The sequence below is a fragment of the Triturus cristatus genome, chromosome 11 (assembly GCF_964204655.1).
Source record: "Triturus cristatus chromosome 11, aTriCri1.1, whole genome shotgun sequence".
NCBI classification, from domain to species: domain Eukaryota; kingdom Metazoa; phylum Chordata; class Amphibia; order Caudata; family Salamandridae; genus Triturus; species Triturus cristatus.
The window spans coordinates 352,931,178-352,950,565 of NC_140594.1; the positions used below are offsets into that span (position 1 = coordinate 352,931,178).

The following is a 19,388-nucleotide window of genomic DNA, read 5'->3' on the forward strand; positions in this document are numbered from 1 at the left end:
AGTGGAGAGGGAGAGGTGGGAGGGCATAGAAAATAAAGGGGGATGGAGAACTAGGAGGAGGGGTGGAGGCATCGGGAAATGAGAGGAGGGCACTCGGGGTGGAGACACGTTGTGGGAGTCGGAGGCGACTAAACATCTCAGCTTTTTTTTTTTTTTAAAGAAAATCGACCAAGGACGCTCCTCCCACCAAACGTCACTGGGCACATGAAACAAAACAGGAGATGTCCAGACACTTTTTTCACACACAGACGTGCACCTGATCCAGCGTAAACCACAACACTGGCGGCCGAGCTAAGGAGGGCAGCACATCCACTGGTCGCACGCGCACACCCTGGTGGCCCCGACCAGCACGTGCACTCGCTCCCTGCACAGGATGGTGGAAGGCGACACAGAGGAGTGCTCCTGCCTTTGGAGGAGCTGAGCTGCAACTGCACCAAAGGTCACACATGAAGATCCTGTGACTGCCAGGAGTGCCTACACTGAAGAGGGTACCAGGCCAGCATCGCCTCCGGAGATCCGACTTGGGCTATATGTTTCAGCACCCGGACAGCTCCCTAGTCTCAGATCCCGGCTTCCCCTCTCAGGTGTCCGCTTCAGCACCCGGACAGCTCTCCGTCCCTGCGCACCTCGTCTCTGGGGTCCGCCTTTTATTACCCGGACGGCAGTCCCATCTCTGTGTACCTCAACCAGGGGTCCGCGTCGTCGCCACCTGGACAAGTGGGAGTCCCGCCACCGTGACTCCTTCGCTTCGCAGCAAGCCCCCGCACCCCGTGCCCTGCTGGTTGGCACACACACCACGGGTGGCTCGTGACCATGGCGAGCGTCCAGCAAGGGGAGAAGCTGCTCTTCGAGAAGTTCTGGAGGGGCACTTTCAAGGCCGTGGCTACCCCCAGACCTGCAAGCTGCATAATGACGAGTATCACCGCCGCCCGGAGGGCACTGCCCAGGTAAGACGGTCTTCCTAACATCACTGCCACCGAGCCCCGAGGTCTCTGTCAATGACATCGGCGCTTTCTGCCTGGCTCTGCTCAGGTGGGGTGTATTTGTCACTAACATCACCGTTTCTCCTGGAACTCAGCTCCGGTGAATTGTTTATTTCGGTTACTAAAATCACTAGGTGTGGGGTCTCTGCCACTAATATCAGCACCTTCCACAGAGCTCTACCGGGCACACATCACTGTCGCTAACAGCACTGCCTTCCCTAGAGCTCTGCCCAGGTGAGACAAAAGAGGGTGCGCCGTAGAGCCCTTACAGGTAAGGGTCAGAGAACTTAGCAGATGAAGGGGAACACACAGGATGTGACGGGGAGTTCGGCTGGGCTCCCACCTGCCCATGTTCTCCGCTTCTAGTAGCCACGGTATTCCCTTGCACGTTCTTCCATTCAGTTCGCTTAGCCATGTTTTCCATTCCACTTGTCCCTTTAACTTCCTCTGCCCATGTTATTCCATTCCTCATGCGCATGTTTTCCATTCCTTTTGCCCAGGCTATCCTATTCCTTTTGATCATGTGTTTTTCGATTACACTTGCCAATGTTACTCCATAGCTGTAGCCCGTGCTATTCCATTCTTCTTGTTCATGATTCAATTCCCCTTGTCCATGTTATTCCATTCATCTTGCTCATGTTTTTCCATTCCTCTTGTCCAATTTTTCCTTTCCTCTCGCCCATGTTAGTCCATTTCTCTTGCCTATGTAACTTCATTCCTCTTGCCCATGTTACACCATTCCATAGTGTCCATGTGTCTTTTCATTTATATTGCCAATGTTATTCCATTCCTATAGACCAGGATATTCCCTTACCCTTGGCCGCGCTTCCATTCATCTTGCCGGTGTTACTTCATTACTCTTGCTGGTGTTTTTTGCAGTTCTTGCTCCTGTTAGGTCATTCCACTTTGCCATGTTTTCTATTTTTTTCCCAGTGCTCTCCCATTCCTCTTGTACGTGTTATTCCATTCCTCATGGACCCAAGATTCCATTCCTCTTTCCCGTGTTATTCTATCCCTCTTACCTATGTTTTCCATTCTTCTTGCCGTGATACTCCACTCCTCTTGCCCATGTTATTTCATTCGCCTTACCCATGTTTTCCTTTCCTCTTCCCAATGTTTTCCATTCCTGTTGTTCCTGGTTTCCGTTCTTCTTGCTCATGTTTTCCATTCCTTTGCCCATGCTGTTCTCTTCCTCTTCCACATTACATCCTTACATCCCGTGGAAGCCAAGGACCAGGTCTGCATGTTTCTCTTTTCAAGCTCAGTCTGTGACCTCCCCTGGCTGCCCCGTGGGTCTGCATGACTTCCAGTCCGGGCTTATACAATGTACAGATGTCCAAGCCATAGGACTCCATCTTCAGAAACAGCTTCCCTTTGAAGGCCAAGTAGGAGTAGCCTCCCGAAATAACTCGTGTTGGGACTCTCCTGTTGTATCTTTGCTTTTCTGTGACCTCACTCATTGTCCCCAACAGTCACTCTGCTGCCGGCTTTGCAATTTTGCAGTATTTTTAAGAAGAAATGTGTCAATGTCTATTATTGATGCAAGGATGCATTTTGCGTTAAAAAAAATAACAATAATGAAGAATGAAGTATGACGTGTTCAGTTCATTTGCATTTTTCTTGTGTTTCTCCAATTGGATTATTGCCAGAATTAAATTTAATTTACATGATGTGGCACTACAGTAGAATCTCAGACAATTTATGTAACAATCGTAATGTGAAATGCTGAAAATTCCGTAAGCTTACGCGGGCCTACATTACATTTCACCCTGGCCTTCACAACTCCTCTGAACACTGCATTTCTGCTCTTCTCTACTAGCCGTTTCTGAGATTAGCTCTAGCATTCCATCCATCACTTTTTGTATACTTCACTGTGACATCGTAAGATGGGTAGGCCCAGACAGGTGAATCCTGTGCACACTGTGTCACTGGAAACAAGTCCTACAAACTGATGAGTCCTAATAATGGTCTTGGTTTGCTTGTGTTCCAGTTCCTGGAGGACTTGGCCTGGCAGTTCGGGCTGGATGGTTCCCACTGGAGCAGGGTCAAGACTGATTTGCATATGACTGGGTCAAACTAAGGTGGCATGGGGTGGAACATAATGATGAACTGGCATGCAGCTCAGGTGATTAGCAGTGACTGAAATTAATTAAAGCATTCCATCCATCCCTTTTTTGTATACTAGAGGCACAGGTGACAGTCTGAAGGGTGCTCCTGCTATCTTATGCTCAGCGCAGGGAGTGCATTGTGAGCATGTGAGCTCTCGTAGTTGCTACACATTTTGTCTACACAGTAACCACTTCCTCTAGCCACCATCCTACCTGTAATGCCCATCATAGGTAGGGCAGTTTGTGGGAGCAAAGGGTCAGCTCTTCTCTCCCCTGTGCATTCTCCGTGTACATTACCTTTCTGTTGCCCCCAAAAATGGGGGTGGAGCAGTTTCAAGGTGCTGAGCTCTCCTCTTCCCTGTGCATTGTTCATGCACATTATGCATATGGTGCCTGTGGTAACTAATGCATGTGAGGGGCTGGTGAGGTTCCTACTCGCCGCAGGTTCTTCTTGCACATGACACTCATGCTGCCTGTAACACATAGCATAGGCAGAGCACTGTGGTTGGGGGCCTCTCCCCTACTGGGCACATTCACCCAGCACATCACCCATCTTTTGATCGTGGTTGGTATGAACGGGGGAGCTTCACTGTTCTGTGAACACTCTCCCAGCACATTATCCATTAGGGTAGAGTGGTGAGCTCTCCTCCCCCCTCCCTCCAGATCACTTCCCTCTCACCCCAGCACATTCAATCAATCAGCTACTCACCCCCTGAGTGTCTCTCAAGGCACTGGGGGGAGGGGAAAGCAACTCTAGTCAGTAGATGAGCCAGATCTTGAGGGTCTTCCTGAAGATGTGCAGGGTGAGGGTGCGTCTCATGTCGATCAGGAGCTCATTCCAGGTCTTGGCCGCGATGTAGGAGAAGGTTCTTCCACCCATTCTTGCTCTGCGGGTGCATGGGGGTTCGGTGAGGTCTAGGTCGGCAGATCGGAGGTTCCTCTTGGGTATGTGGAAGGAGATTCTATCATTGAGATATTGGGGTCCGGTGTTGTGGATGCATTTGTAGGCGTGGGTGAGTATCTTGAAAGTTACACATTGCCTGTATGCAGCTTCTGGTACCCAGTGCACGAACAGCAGTGCCTGTGGGGGTTAGAGGGGTGAACTCTTCTTGCCTGGGCACTCTCCTCCAGACACATAACCTGTCTGCAGCCTGTGGTATCTAGGGCAGGAAAAGCAGTGCCTGGGGGGTGGGGGTGAGCTCTCTTCTTGCCTAAGCACTCTCCAGGCACATAACCTGTCTGCAGCCTGTGGTACCCAGTGCAGGAAGAGTAGTGCCAGTGGGGGATAGAGGGTGAGCTCTCTTCCTCCTTGAGCACTGTCCCAGCAAATAACCGATCTCTGGTTGTGGTACTTATTACAGGTAGCACAGTGCATGTTGGGAGGATAAACAGGGGAGCTTTACCCTTCTGTGAATACTCTCTCAACACAGTATCCCTCAGGATAGAGTGGTGAGCTCTCCACTTCGCTTCCCTCTCACTCCAGCACCTAACCTGTCTGCAGCCTGTGATAATACAGGAGGAGCAGTGCCAGTGGGGATCGGGGTGAGTTCTCTTCTTCCCTGAGCACTCTCTCAGCACATAACTTGTCTGCAGCCTGTGATTCCCAGTGCATGAAGAGCAGTGCCTGTGGGGGCTGGACATGGGAGTTCTCTTCTTCCCTGAGCACTCTCTCAGCACATAACCTGTCTGCAGCATGTGGTACCCAGTACCGGAAGAGCAGTGCCAGTGGGGGATGGAAGGTGAGCTCTCTTCTTCCCTGAGCACTCTCTCAGCACATTAACTGTCTACAGCTTGAGGGTGCAGGAAGAGCAGTGCCTGTGGGGGATGGAGGGTGAGTTCTCATCCTACCTGAACACTCTCCGAGCACATAACCTGTCTACAGCCTGTGGTACCCAGCGCAGAAAGAGCAGTGCCAGTGGGATATGGAGGCGTGAGATCTCTTCTTGCCTGAGCACTCTCCAGGCACATAATCTGTCTGCAGCCTGTGGTACCCAGTGCAGGAAGAGCAGTGCCTGTGGGGGGGTGGAGGCTGAGTTCTCTAAGGATCCTTGTGCACTCTCCCAGCACATAATCTGCCTGCAGCTTCTAGTTCCCAGTGCAGGAAGAGCAGTGCCTGTGGGGGGGTGGAGGGTGAGTTCTCTTCATCCTTGTGCACTCTCCCAGTCCAAGCACATAATCTGCCTGCAGCTTCTGGTACCCAGTGCAGGAAGAGCAGTGCCTGTGGGGGGTGGAGGGTGAGTTCTCTTCATCCTTGTGCACTCTCCCAGCAAATAATCTGCCTGCAGCTTCTGGTACCCAGTGCAGGAAGAGCAGTGCCTGTGGGGGGTGAGTTCTCTTCATCCTTGTGCACTCTCCCAGTCCCAGCACATAAGCTGCCTGCAGCTTCTGGTACCCAGTGCAGGAAGAGCAGTGCCTGTGGGGGGTGGAGGGTGAGTTCTCTTCATCCTTGTGCACTCTCCCAGCACATAATCTGCCTGCAGCTTCTGGTACCCAGTGCAGGAAGAGCAGTGCCTGTGGGGGGGAGGAGGGTGAGTTCTCTAAGGATCCTTGTGCACTCTCCCAGTCCCAGCACATAATCTGCCTGCAGCTTCTGGTATCCAGCGCAGGAAGAGCAGTGCCTGTGGGAGATGGAGGGGTGGGCTCCCTGAGCACTCTTCCAGCACATTGCCTATTTGAGTCTGTTATACATAATACAGGTGGAGCAGACCCTGTGGGGGCGAGCACTCGTCTTCCCTGCCCACCTGCTGCCTGCGGTCCCCACTACAGGCAGATCGGTGCCTGTGGGAGATGGAAATCCCTCTCCCTTTCACTGTGCACATGACGCTTCTGCTCTTTGTGATCCTCGCTGCAGGTAGAGCGGCGCCCGTGTGGTGAGCTCTCCCCTTCCCGGCACGCTCCCCATCTGGCGCCCCGCACTGGGCTTCAGGCTGTGATAAGAGACACCGGCCCAAGGCCCGGGGCAGGGAGCTGGGAGCCCTCTTTGTGTGCCAGGCTTTCATCCCTTTGTGGGTCTGCTGCCAGAGCGCGTCATTCAGGACATCTGCTCGGGGAGGCGCGAGGGGCGGGGGCAGACAGCTTAATGGGCCAAGCACCAGCTGCCAGAGCTGCGCAGAGCTCCCGGGGGTCACGGGGTCACACCTCCGGCTCGCCCAGCCTGCCCTCCTCCCGTGGTTGATACCCCAAGTGGGATGAGGAGGCCGGGGGTGACTAGGACAGAGTGCACCCAGGCTCTCCTGTGGCGAGTTGGCTCAACAGAAGGAGGGCTGTGCCCGTGCCCTCTGGGTGTGTCTGTGCAGGGAGATAAGCAGGATTGTGGAGGCGGGGGATGCACGGAGATGAGGCATTTACAATACATGGGCACCGGCTAAAGAGCGGAGGGGGGGGGGGGCAGGCTCAAACTGAGGCACAGCACAGTACGAGACAGAACAAGGAGAGATGGTGAGAGAGAGCGCGGCAGTAAGGGAGAGAGAAAGATTACGAAGGTAGCGAGAGAGCGATGGAGCGAGAGAGAGAGAGGGGCAGATAAACTGAGTCAACAAACAACAGAACAGTGACCGTTGACAGACATATAAACAAACACACATACATAGACAAACAAATAGAGACATGAAAGGGAGACACACAGACAAATAACCACGATTCTCAGAGAGAGGAAGAGAGGCGAGCTGGCCAAAAACAAAGGCACTCGCCAAATATGAGATAGGAAAAGAAATAGACTTTAAAAGAAAGACAAACAAACTGAGAAAGACTTAGAGGATAATTAAACAGAAATAGCGAGAGAAAACAGAGAAAAATAATAACAGTCCCTGCCGGAACTTACAAAACGATGCAACTTGGAAACAGACAGCCTTGTCAGCTGGAAACGCGCTGACAACATATTCATTCAATACATTAAATATTTAAGTGCATCGGAGGAGCCGGGGCTAATTTCACGTATTTAAAGTCAGACGTTTAATGTGCAGTTTCCTCTGAGTGTGCGCAGGAAGAGGGCCGTGGAGACTTTCCGCCTGGAGCGATGATTACCTGAGTGGGCTGCGCAGCGCTATGTGGTCTAGCACCTACAAAAAAGGCTTCTAAAACTTCGGTTTTGGCACCTCGTCAAAAACTCTGTTCGTCTCCCTTTCTTCAAGCCGTAAAATATTCACGTGCGCTTTCCCTTCACGTGCGCCTCCTTTCACAAACCTACCGCACATGCATCACAATTACAGCGTTTGCTGCGCAGCCCTTCACGTTTGAAATGCGTCTGCTGCGGGAACTGCTTTCTGTAAAGCACCTGTCGCTCCTCGGATTTAAATGAACGAATGCACACAGGTTCTAAAACGTGCCTGAACCCTGCAAGAGGGTTTCCAGGCGCTAGGACCTGATTCGGAATGTTTATCATACACAATACAAAAGGTTATGCTCGCCGAACTGGCGAGGGCGACGTCAGGGGTTTACTGAACTTTGAACCTGCTGTCGCACCAGAAGACTAGCCAGCAGGCCCCAGAGTGGCGACTCCTGCTTGCGATATGTAGATTTATTGCCGGGTGAGACTGAAGCAGGACTTTCCTCGGGGCACCCAAGCAGAACACACTCTAGGTATGTAAGGGAGGTGTGCATTAAGGAGTTCGTTAAACCCCCGCCCCCCCCCCTTTCATTAATTTAAGCTTTATTTATGTGTGTACCAAGAATGGCTGTACAGAAATCTGGCCGAAATATTGATCTCACCGGCGTAATTCGCGTACTTTCCGCTGAGCATCGAATCAGTTTCATGATACATCATCAACTAGTTGGGCAGGAGCATAGAGAGAAGCTGCTGGAAGTGATGTTTGTGGTACCTTAAACATACACTTTACAGTACATTTTTTTTCATGCATAACTGTGTTCAATGTCATATTTAGAATAGAGTACATTTTAAGACTTGGTTAATTATTGCCTTTCTTTTCAGCTGCGGTGCTGTTTTAATGCTTGTTCTATTTGTCACTGCACTAAATCATCCCGCCGTGGTGTCTGTGAGTACGGTGTATGCGAGGGGCCCTCTTTTATTTCCCCCACATGATGTTCTCTTACTAGCTGAGGCCTGCAGGAGTTGTGTCTGTGTGACATGTGGATCCCTGGCAGATTGGCTCATAAATGCCCATGGGGCATGCGTGGGAGGGGGGCGGCGAGTTAATGGGCTCACAAAGGGGCGAAGCAGCGAAATGAAAGAAAGACTTCCTGACACAGATGCACTCATAGAACATCTGTGCCATTTTTGAGCACCCGGGGGCGTCATAAGGGAGGCACAGGGGGTGGATGGCGTAAGTGCACCTCCAGAGACTACTACTAACTACCTGCCCCCCTTGCTTGGCATGCCCCCTCTCCAACCTCCCCGCCCAACCGCACTCCAACTCACAGCCGCTGGGAGGGTAAATTCCTCACTGAAGATATGGTCATGTCATTTCAGCCTCGTGAAAGGGGGCCATGGATGCCACTGGTTCTTAGTGAGCAGGGATGCGACTGTTTTTACACGCTGAAAGGCAATGCACGTGCAACATTTTATACTCTGTGGGAGTCAAATTAATCGTGCCTTAACAGCTCCACTTCTCTGAGTAAAGGCGTTTACATGGATTGTTAAGCTATTTGATCTGAAGAAAGCTAGAACACTCAGGATTTAGCTTACAGATATTTAATCTCCAAATAAGCACCTTACTTAATTAACAGAAAATAAAGCAAACGCTAGTTGTAAAACATCAACTAGGATCATGTTAAAAAATCGTCTTACTTTCACATTATTCGTGGGTTGTTCACTCATCAGGAACTCTCCACAAGTATAAGTTACTTTGGAGAATGAGACCCGGTAAGAGCCGTCTCTTCACCCTGGTCATTGGTTGGTTCTCTCATCCCGTAACTGCCATATGCGCGCTACATGGTCAGACGCCTCAGATCAGACTCCCATCACTGTCCAGGCCTCACAGAACCCTTGCCCTTCTCATCACTTTGTCACCGTTGTGGGATGCATTTGTATGGGAGTGTCCACCAAAGGACTCCATACTACGTGGATAACAGAAGGGTTCCTACACCACCATCTCAATCCCGGGGACTGCCCCCATGCAAAATCATCAGGAAGGATTCAAACTCATTAGAAAAGCCCTTCTGTCTACACCGATGACTCAGTTTATGAATGGATCGTGCCAGATTAACCCGCATCCACAATTAACAAAATCCAGTGCTGAAGTTGTGAAATACCTGAAAAAAGTACTTCTGCTCTTGAGATTAAGCTCAGCTTGAATGTTATCAGATAACTAACTTCACCTTCTATCTCAAACTGATGCCACATCTAAAAGTGCTCCCTCTTTTGGTGATCTGTTGTGCCAGGCAGTTCATACCAAAACAGGACCATACAATCTTGGTACAAGTTCTCGTTCTCTTTCGAATTGACAACTGAAGTTCTCTCCTCAATATTTTACCTAAATTTCTTCTCGCTCCCCTCAGGGCTGTGCTGCAGGCAGCAGCTCACTTTGTTTCAAAAGGCAAAAGATTTGATCTCATCACTCCTGCGCTTTAAACTCTCCAGGGTCTTCTCATTGAAGCTAGAGCACCAATCAGGATGGTGTGTGTGACCCACAAAACCTTGTACACAGCTACCCCAAAGTATTTGGCAGGAAAGCTGAACACTTCTGGTGGCCCGTGCCACCAGAAGTGTTCATGCGCAGTGTAGATTCTCTTCTCTTTGAACCTCTGGCCTTCCAAATAGAATGGTCTATGGCTCAATGACATTTAGGGAAAGAGTCAACAGCTGTGTTCCACTTCCTGTCTTGTCACACTCAAAAAGGAATTACATCAGCTCCTCTTTCAGAGGCATTTTGTATTGGGTTCTTCATTTACTCCAGTTTTTGCCTCTCACCCTACCAGCTGACCTTCGCCCGCTCTTCCTTTGTTGATATTGTATTTAAATACTGGTGGCTCTTCTGCTGCTGCAATAGGTGTCTGAAGGAACTGCTCTCTCTATGTTGTGTTTTTACATGTTGTTGTCATGGTCTATAACACAGCTTATCTGATATTAATGTAAAGTATTGAAATACACTAGGGTCAGGTTGAAATATATGAACTTGCACATACGAAATATAATATAATAAAGGTATTTCGCCTCCATCTTGTGCTTTGTCAATTCAGAGGGTCCCACTTTGCTTTTGTAATTGAAACTGTGAGCCAAACCTGAGGTTTAATATCAAAAGACACCATCATTTGCAGAATGCCATTTTCAATGTTTGCATTATTTACCCATACATTTTCCCACATTGAGATGATTTTGAGTTTACGGCTTTGTTTAGGGCAGGCTAAAGCTCTCAATATTTCCATATATATGCGCTCAGTAATTACTTGACACTTCCAACCCCTGAGTTGATCAACTGACCTTGCTAGAGCAGTGATGGTGGTGGCCTAGCAGCAGAATGAGTGTTTGCCTGATTCGAGTGCCTATGAAACGGACCTAATATATCATTATCGCACATTCAAATAATACAGTTTCTTTCTACAGGTTTGCATTCTCCTATTGCATGCTATCTCAAAACGCATCCGCTATATTTGTAAAACCCTGCACAAAACAATGACCTTTACTTAAATCTTCTCATTGTTACCTTTCTCTTTATTTCCTTCAAATCACTCTCTACTTTCTTATTATCCTCTGCACACCTCCTCTCTCAGAGCACCATCTACTCTAAGTCAAAGGCATGTTTGCCCTATTCTCTAGTAATGTATTTCTGTAAATTGCTTACAAGTCATTTCCAAGACTTCAACCTCTTCTTCCTTGAAAGCCATATGCCTAAAATAGTACATAATCTCCTGCAGGTCATCAACTACCACCCAAACCATCAGCATGTACTCACATACCCCTCCCCCACTAATGATCAACATCTAACTCCTATGAATTTTATCTAGCATGGAGAAACTAGAGTAGATCTTTGGAATGGTCTGCTTCATCGCATAAGACTAATTCCAATAATCATCAATAAGCAAGAATTACCAATAACACTGAAATGACCTTTAACCTTGGGTTTTGGAACAACATGCTGCCTGGGATAAAGCAGTTCAATGACTCATCAGGGGTAGTAAATTCTATAAAATAACAATTACAATACATTACAATCAGGGAGAAACATACTAACTGGGTAGAGATAAGAAATAATTCAAGTTAGTTGAACATTTGTTGAGGATACATGGACACATCACTGCCAATATATCAGAGGTACAGCAGTCTGGAATTCTGGTGCTTACCTGAAAATTTATATTAACAGGAAAATACTTGCAAAAATCAAATGCAGAATCACTCTTAATATTATTCTGTGGCTTCTGTGGTGACCAACTTAGATACTAAATCTTGAAGTCAATGGGTTGACATTAATGATTCAGTGGGAGAGTCTCTTGGGAAGAGATGTTCACAACTGGAAAAGTCACACACCCCTGAAACAAGAAATCTTAGATTAAATCAAAGCATCTTTATTTTTATTAAATTGTGTGATACTGGGAATTTCACTTGTGTGTTCTCATGTCTCAGTTTTCTTCTTTGAAAACAATTTGTGACTATCAATAGTCCATTCAGTTTGCCATTTACCATCTGTATTAAATGTGTCTAAGGCAGTGTGTCTAGAAACATAGACCACAGACTCAACTCCAGATGGTTGCTGACAGTCTGAGTGAAATGTATGTTATTGTATCTAGAAACATACATCACAGTATCCCGCTGCAGCACTCAGCCGCGAGTCTGTGTGTAATATTAGACCGTGTGGAAAGAATGAAACACTTCAATCTAAAGTCCCAGATCCCCACTGCTTATCTACATGGACTATAATACAGTATGTCTAGAATCAAACATTAGAGTATCAAGCCCCAACTCTCAGCACATGATCTACATGAAATGTAGGGCAGTGTGCCTAGAAATATACATCACAGGGTCAAACCCCAAAGCCCAGCATGTGGTCTACATGAAATGTAGGACAGTGTGCCTAGAAACATACAGCACAGACTCAAACCTCAAATTCCAGCACATGGGCTATATGACATGTAGGGCAGTGTGTCTCCAAACATACATCACAGGCTCATACCCACATTCCAGCACATGGTCTATATGGAAAAGAACGTAGTGTGCCTAGAAACATATATCACAGGCTTAAATCTCAGCACATGGTATATATGGAATATAAGGCAGTGTGCCTAGAAACATGCATCACAGGCTTACAATCCCCAACTCCCTTCTAATAGTTTGTATAGAATATAAGGCCGCAAGTCTAGAAATATACATCAGACACTCATGCCCAGCTGCCCACTGCTATGTTGTGTGACATATGAGGTATGTGTCTATAAACATACATCACAGGCTCAGCCCCAGCTCCTTGGAATAGAAGACAGTGTGCTTTAATCATAAATGAAAGGTTCAAGCGCCAGCTCCCACTGGCAGTATATTTGGAATAAGGCAGTGTGTCAAGAAACAAACACCCCAACATCAACCCCCAGTTTCCTGCTTACAGCCTGTGTGAAATATAAAGCAGTGTGTCTAGAACCAAACATCACAGGCTCACATCCTGCTTCATGGTCACAGTTTGTATGCAATATAATGCAGTGTGTCTAGAAACATACTTCATAGACTATCAAGATCCAGTTATTTGCTGACTGGAAAATAGGCAGGGTGCTTAGAAACAGGGCCCTCATCAGAAGACCACTGCAGCTAGCCCCACCCATTGCCCCTGCCAGCGCTGCCAATGACAGTGCCAACACATCTACTAAGTATCTACTTCTACAATTGGGACAATTCAGTCTATTCCAGGCCCTGAAATATATTAGAATGGCTTGGGCGGCAGATATTAGTCATTTTTAATGATTGCTGAATTAATAAACAACTGTTGCTTTGCTCATCTCTAAATAAGACAAACACTGCCGCCATGTGGCAGAATGTTATAAGAGGTGGAGATGAGAATTAAGTGCCGGTGTCGAACACCGGAAAAAACGGCTCAAATTAAGCAGTTTTCCAAGTTGGGGCGCCATGAGGCACCTTCCCACACAAATAACAGTGACATTGTCCTCAAACCTGCATCTTCTGAGTAAAACATGCTGTGGGGTTATTATACTCCTACTGACACTGATCAGGAATCTTATCTTTCCTTGTGCAAAACGTTTTGACAGAGAATTGAGGAGCAGAAGAATAAAGGAAGATCTCACTTTTTTTTTTGTTATCCACAATCCTTTTTTCAGTTATATAACTTGTCAAAATGTAAGGCTGTGGCAACTTTAAAAGTTTAGATACAGTAATTACAAATACAATATTACAATGTATGATCCAAGGAGAGGGCGTCTGCATCCCAAAATGCTACAACCCATTATAGATTGCTAAACATGGTTCCTGGAAAGAGGGCCACATAAAGGGAAGGAACTGGCAGTACTGGTTCTGTCAAAGGGTATCTGGCTAATCTCCACTCCTACAAGACCAAATTCACCCCAGGGAACAGAATGAGAGCCTTATTATAAACTACCCGGTGGGCAATGTGCCCTAGTCCTCCTGAGCACCTACTGCTTTATTTGAAGGGTCCCGGAAGGCGTGATGCAGGTCAAGGGCGGGATCTATGAATTGTAACCTAACCAAATATTGAAACATCCCCCATAGCTGCTGCCAAGGTCCACAGCAAAGATGGATGAAGAGATTCCTGACTCTCACACAGATCCAGCCCTCACCCATCAACTTCAGTCATAGCTGAGATTAATAGCGAATACCTGTCTTAATAGGGCAATCTGCCTTCCCCTCACAAACTATAACACTTCCATCCCCGGGATCAGCAGTTGAAAGGAAAACTGAGGACAACCATTCTATGTCCTAGAGAGATTGATAGTGGTCAGTTATAACAAAAACTGGAGGCAAGTATAACAAATCACAACATAAGGAAACGGTACATGGTGGGAAGTGTTGGTGGGTGGGGAAACAGGATTTCACTGCCCCAGTCTGGTTTTGCACAGGGCCTTCAGCTTCTCTTTCTACATGCCGCGTCTTCCTTCCCTCAGGTATCTCCTATACACCACAATGCCAGGTGCTAAGGACAGCAATACTGATGTTTTTTGAACTTGAGTTAGCTAAGGCCATTTGATTTTACTTAAACTATGTGTATGATATGCTCAGGTATAGAGGCTTTTAGCCAGCCCTTGCATATTGGTCTATTATTGTTTCATTCACATTTTGATTCCGCCCATTACAGCATGGGGCAGTGGGTCAGCTCACTTCGGCCATTGGCTAACATTTCTCTGAGTGATGGCGTTCTGCATTTTCTGAAGGAGCACATCCACACACAAAGCAGCTCCCTTCAAGTGCCAGGGTCTACTATGGCAATGTGTTCTTTGCCACTGTCTTTCTGGTTTTAGATTGAGGTGGGCCAGACAGATTCCCCAACACTAAAAGTTTGCAAAAATAGTCTTTGACAAAACCAAAAGACTGGCAGCCAGTGCCAGACCTACTGACTTTGCCAATGCTTATTCTCGTTGATCTGCAGACAGGCTTTGTTTCAGGGGCGGGCTCATGTCTGCTTCTGCAAATAAATCTTGGAAGGAAAGGAATTTATGTTTATTTGTGCCTGCCAGTTGCTTACATCAGATAATCCGGCCTGTCATATGGTTGGCACTGAGAGCGGTAGTTCTGCTACAGTATAAAAAAACAACACAACATGTTTCCTGCCAAGATGTCTCTCAAGCCCACAGCTGGTGGCATTCTGGGTCCTCCTCTCCTCCTATACTGTATTATATTTCCAAATATTGGCAATCATGCCCGACTCTTCTATTACTTTCTGCATCACGGGTACGTATCTTATCGGGGAAGCATTAGTATCTTAATGAGGAACAGCTCAGCAGGACCATGTTTTTACTGCAGCTAGGACTCGGTAGGTGGCTCATTAAGACAAACACCTGCTATACAATAGGCATTGGCAACGTCAATAAGTTTGGATTTAGTGTACTAACACAGGCATTCAAAAGTGTGCATTTGTGCATGTTTTAGAACTAGGAGCCTATTTAAGGAGAGTCAGAGAAATGAACAATAGCACCTCATGCATTGTAAAGCATGCATTCAACTGGAGGTGGACGGATACACCCAATTAGCAAATAGCATCAGACAAGGAATACTACTCTAGCCTGAGCCAGGATGTAATTGAAATAGTCTCAATTCAATAGCCGAAAGAGCCCCTAAAAATATCCCATAGTTGAAAGGGACCAACCCAAAGCCCAGTGTGCATGAATATGTACGCGTGTAAACAGAGTGGCGTTCTCTGTGTAGTTATAGTTAGGTCAGAATTTCCTTACGAAGAGCATTTTTGTTTCGCTTACTACTTTGGTGCTGTTTCATGAATCTTCACTAAACATGAGAAAAAAAATGTCATCCATCTCAGCTACTTTCTGGAAAGTTTTGGGGTCATCCTTCAAGCTGTGACCAATTAAAAGTGGAGCCAAAAAACATTTCCCCATGCAAATTCCCAAAGGAATTTTAAGAAATGATACATAAAAAATTGCTGAACAGAATTACACCCAATGTGGTAGAAAAGCAGATTTATACTCAAAAATTGTACTTTCTGTCCTGCCATTTCCAGGAATTAAGACAACAAAATAGTGATATCGTGACGGTTGGTCCCATGGGAGCACCTCGGTACTCCTGCAGTATCTCAATGTGAAAAATGAAGCAATCTGACCTTCGGTAATCTGAGCAATCTGATTCGCTGGCAAAACATCAACAGAAATCTTGAGGTCACTATTTTAGGACTCAAGGGCTCGGACCCAATGTCCTGTGTTAAAAAAAAATATATATATAAATATAAGCGGCAAGCCTAGGGGTACCGAGACTCACTGGGTCTTGTGGGTGAAGTCCCTCTTGGGGCCAAAATAAACACATTTAATGCCAGGGGTCCTGCAGGACTCCTGTAGGGTCCAGTGTGGCTGTCCCCTGTGGCAACGCAGGAGTACTGCAGTACACAGAGTGCCCCGTTAATGAGGTCCTGTGGTAGTACTGCAGGACTGTATAAGCATTAAAAAGTGAAGCGTTCTCTATCCCACGAAACCTTGATGTTCCACTTTTGCATGCAATGGTACTGCTGGAGTATCACAGCACTGCAACAAAAACTTTTATTTTTATTTTAAAATTTGGGTTGTGTGTCAAGGGGGGGGGATGTGCAACCATGGAAGGTTGTGTACGGCCTTTGGCCTTGTGGGGCTGTGTTTGGGAGGCCAGTCCCTATGACCAGCCCTCTGCTGCAGATGGCCTTTGGCCATGGATAGCTGGAATTGGACGCTTGCAGGGCACTCATGGAGGGTGGGGTTCAGTCTGTGCACCCATCCTCCTGCTACCCAAGTGCAAACACAGTACCAAGCAAGTTACTACTAAATACTAAACAGCTAGCTAGCACGGCAGAACACACTAGTGGTACCTTCACTCTCTGATACAACCAACAGTGCCAATAAAATATATAGAATCATGGCACTATCTAACAGCATAATTCACTAACAAAATACACAACTCAGACTGCTAGTCTGAAAACAACATAACGCAGCAGTGTAACAGTAACTTTGTCCCAAGAAACCATACAACACCAAAGGCCACAGTAAGTCACTCTGCAACAGTAACATGGTGCTCTGCAACAGAAAAAACGACTCTGACTGTTCTACCACCCAGTCACACAACTACCACCACAACAAAGTCCATCACACTACAAATTACTAATACAAGCAGACCCAACTCGACTGAGTATATCAGTCACCATACCCCTCTTGTGCACTCCCATCCACAAAGCAGAAGCACCATCCCTAATATTTCTAACCCTCTTCACATGGGCAGTTGCTTAACAGTAAAACACACCTTCAATCTCTCTAAGACAAAAGTGAACCTTCAGATGCACGCAGCCAGGCGCACTGAATTTTTATTTTAACAGCAACCAGGTGTAGGGGAGCTGCTGACGTAATAAGTCTTGCTGGTGGCCCTATGGCTGAATTTTTTTTGCCAGGTAGGCCAAAGGTGATTCCATTAATTGATGTCATTAGGAGAACAACATTTGGCGTCACTTTTCATTCATTTATTGTTCGAAAAGTTAACTTATGTGTCTTACGGCAAAAAAGAAAATAACATTGCTTTTGTATAATAGTGCAGTGCATGCATGAGATAAAAAATTAAATGAGGCACAAAATGCATTTTTAAGGTGTCAAATAGTCGCTCATAACTCCTAGTAGATGCACTTATTAAGAGCCAGAAAGTTGCAAGGAAGCAAAGAACAGCAGGATGGTGAGGCTAAAATACTCCTCTGAGCTAATTCAACATGTGATTGGCAATACCCGAAGCCGCTGCTTGATGTAGGCTCCCCCAACCAAAACAATGGTTTGAAGGGGACTGACCCAAAGCCCACTCTCTTTGAACTGAACACATGAGGTTGGCTTAGCCAGGCCTAAATTCCATCAAGGGCATCAGCAGTGCAATCACCTGTCATGCACACACACTGCAGCTAAGTAACAGCTTCAGTCACAGCCATGCTTTTCTGTTCAGTGTCTCTTTGGTTCCACTTCTCAGAATGCTATTTGTGTTACAGAGAACTCCTGCTAAATAAATACGTTTTGAGTGACCAGTGGATGCTGGGCATCGCCATAGCAGTGGCATGAAATCGTAAAGCCTTGTCCATAAGGAGTTGATTTGTTTTTGTGAGCACTTTTGAGGAATTGTAAACCAGTTTCCTGAGATGTTATGCTGCTCCAGATTGGACTCTAAAGGACTGTTGGGGCATATTATCAAGCCAGGCAATAAAATTACCGCCACTTTAGTGGCAGAAAACTGCCGCTAAAACGGCGATAATGGGCTTGATAATATGCTCTATGGAATTCCAATTGAAGCCCATGTTAGATGTCCTTCACATCTAACATGGGCTTCAATTGGAATTCCATAGAGCATATTATCAAGCCCATTATCGCCGTTTTAGCGGCAGTTTTCTGCCGCTAAATCGGCGATAATTTTATCGCCTGGATTGATAATATGCCCCGTTGTATGGTAATGTGAAGTATTGCAAGTAAATAGCATGGAGATGGGTATGTATTTGTGTGGAAGCAAAGAACTGTAGAATAATATTGGTGTATGCTAAAAGGTCAGGTGCACTGTCAAGCCCGACCTAAACATACACATAGGTTAATGACTCCCCTCCTCCCATCTGTGCTACTACCAGAGGAAAACACCCTAAAATAACTAGTTATGTAAGACACTTCAATAGCATTATAATGTCATGTGTGTGCCCCTGAAAGTTCAAGCTCAGGCATGGATAAATAAACAAAATGATCATAGCTGTGCGCAGGGCAAGCACCTTTTTTCTGGAAGCACACAACCTCTGCCCTATCAAAACATGTACTCCTGGCTCCCAAAATGTGGGCAGAGCCAAACGCCTCTCTAGCGATGGTCCCTTAATTGCTTGGTGACTGCTGCGCTGTCAAGCCAGACCATAAAAAGACTCTACAGGTCAATCTTCTTGGGTAATACTTCCCTAAGTTATGCATTGCCTAGTCACACAGCATTTTCTGAGATTATAGAAATATGAAGATTGATGATTGATTGATACCATTTCCACAGAGCAGTGCTTGTTTGAGAAGAGTGTGGGTAAATCTGGACACTCAATGGGTCACCTGAGGAGTCTCAAAACATGAGATAAATAGGTGGCTTGTGTTTGTTTTCCTGAGAATGCCTTCAGGGACTAGAACAAAATGTATCAAAATACAGAGCTCGTTGTACCCACGCACCATGTAGTCTCTCTTTGTGCTCATTCTGTTATCGCCTTTGCAGTTCTCTATGCTTTCAGTGCTGCTCAGTGCCTTGAATCAGATGCTTTTATTCTGCAGGAGCGTTACGCTCTTCCATTCTTAAAGTGCTTTAGATTGACCAGCAGTGGTTCTTTCTCATCATCTGGTGCTTTAGAGAGGTGACCTGCCCTATACAACACTTCAAGAGTGCTTTCTCCACCCCGCACATCAGAGGACATCTAATATTTGGCTCTCTTCATTGTTTTTGCTTTGTTCATTGATAGGAACATACAGTTACCTTCATACTGGAGGCCTTTCTTCATCAAGAACTTTACAGCTATCATCCAAGTTTCATTGCTAGCCTCGCTGGCTCCTTTGAGCCAGTAACGGATGCGCCACGGTGCACAACCTGGCACCATCATAGCGCGGAATCATCTGTGATAATGATCGCCCAGGCTGTAATAGGGTAAGGCAGAGAAGAACAGATGGAGTCCCAGATTTTAGAAGCAGGGTTTGTTTTCATCAGAATCACCTCTTGGAAAGGAAACTGCCC

General features: G+C 46.5%; 1 protein-coding gene across 1 annotated transcript in view; it reads left to right on the forward strand.

Moving 5' to 3' along the window:
• Positions 1 to 234: 234 nt before the first annotated feature.
• SRRM4 (serine/arginine repetitive matrix 4) overlaps positions 235 to 19,388 on the forward strand; it is a 255,091-nt gene continuing 235,937 nt past the window's right edge. The window contains exon 1 of the mRNA XM_085633486.1: positions 235 to 947. Coding sequence (XP_085489612.1) covers positions 814 to 947 — 134 coding nt within the window. The 5' untranslated portion in view covers positions 235 to 813. The remainder of the gene's footprint in view (positions 948 to 19,388) is intronic.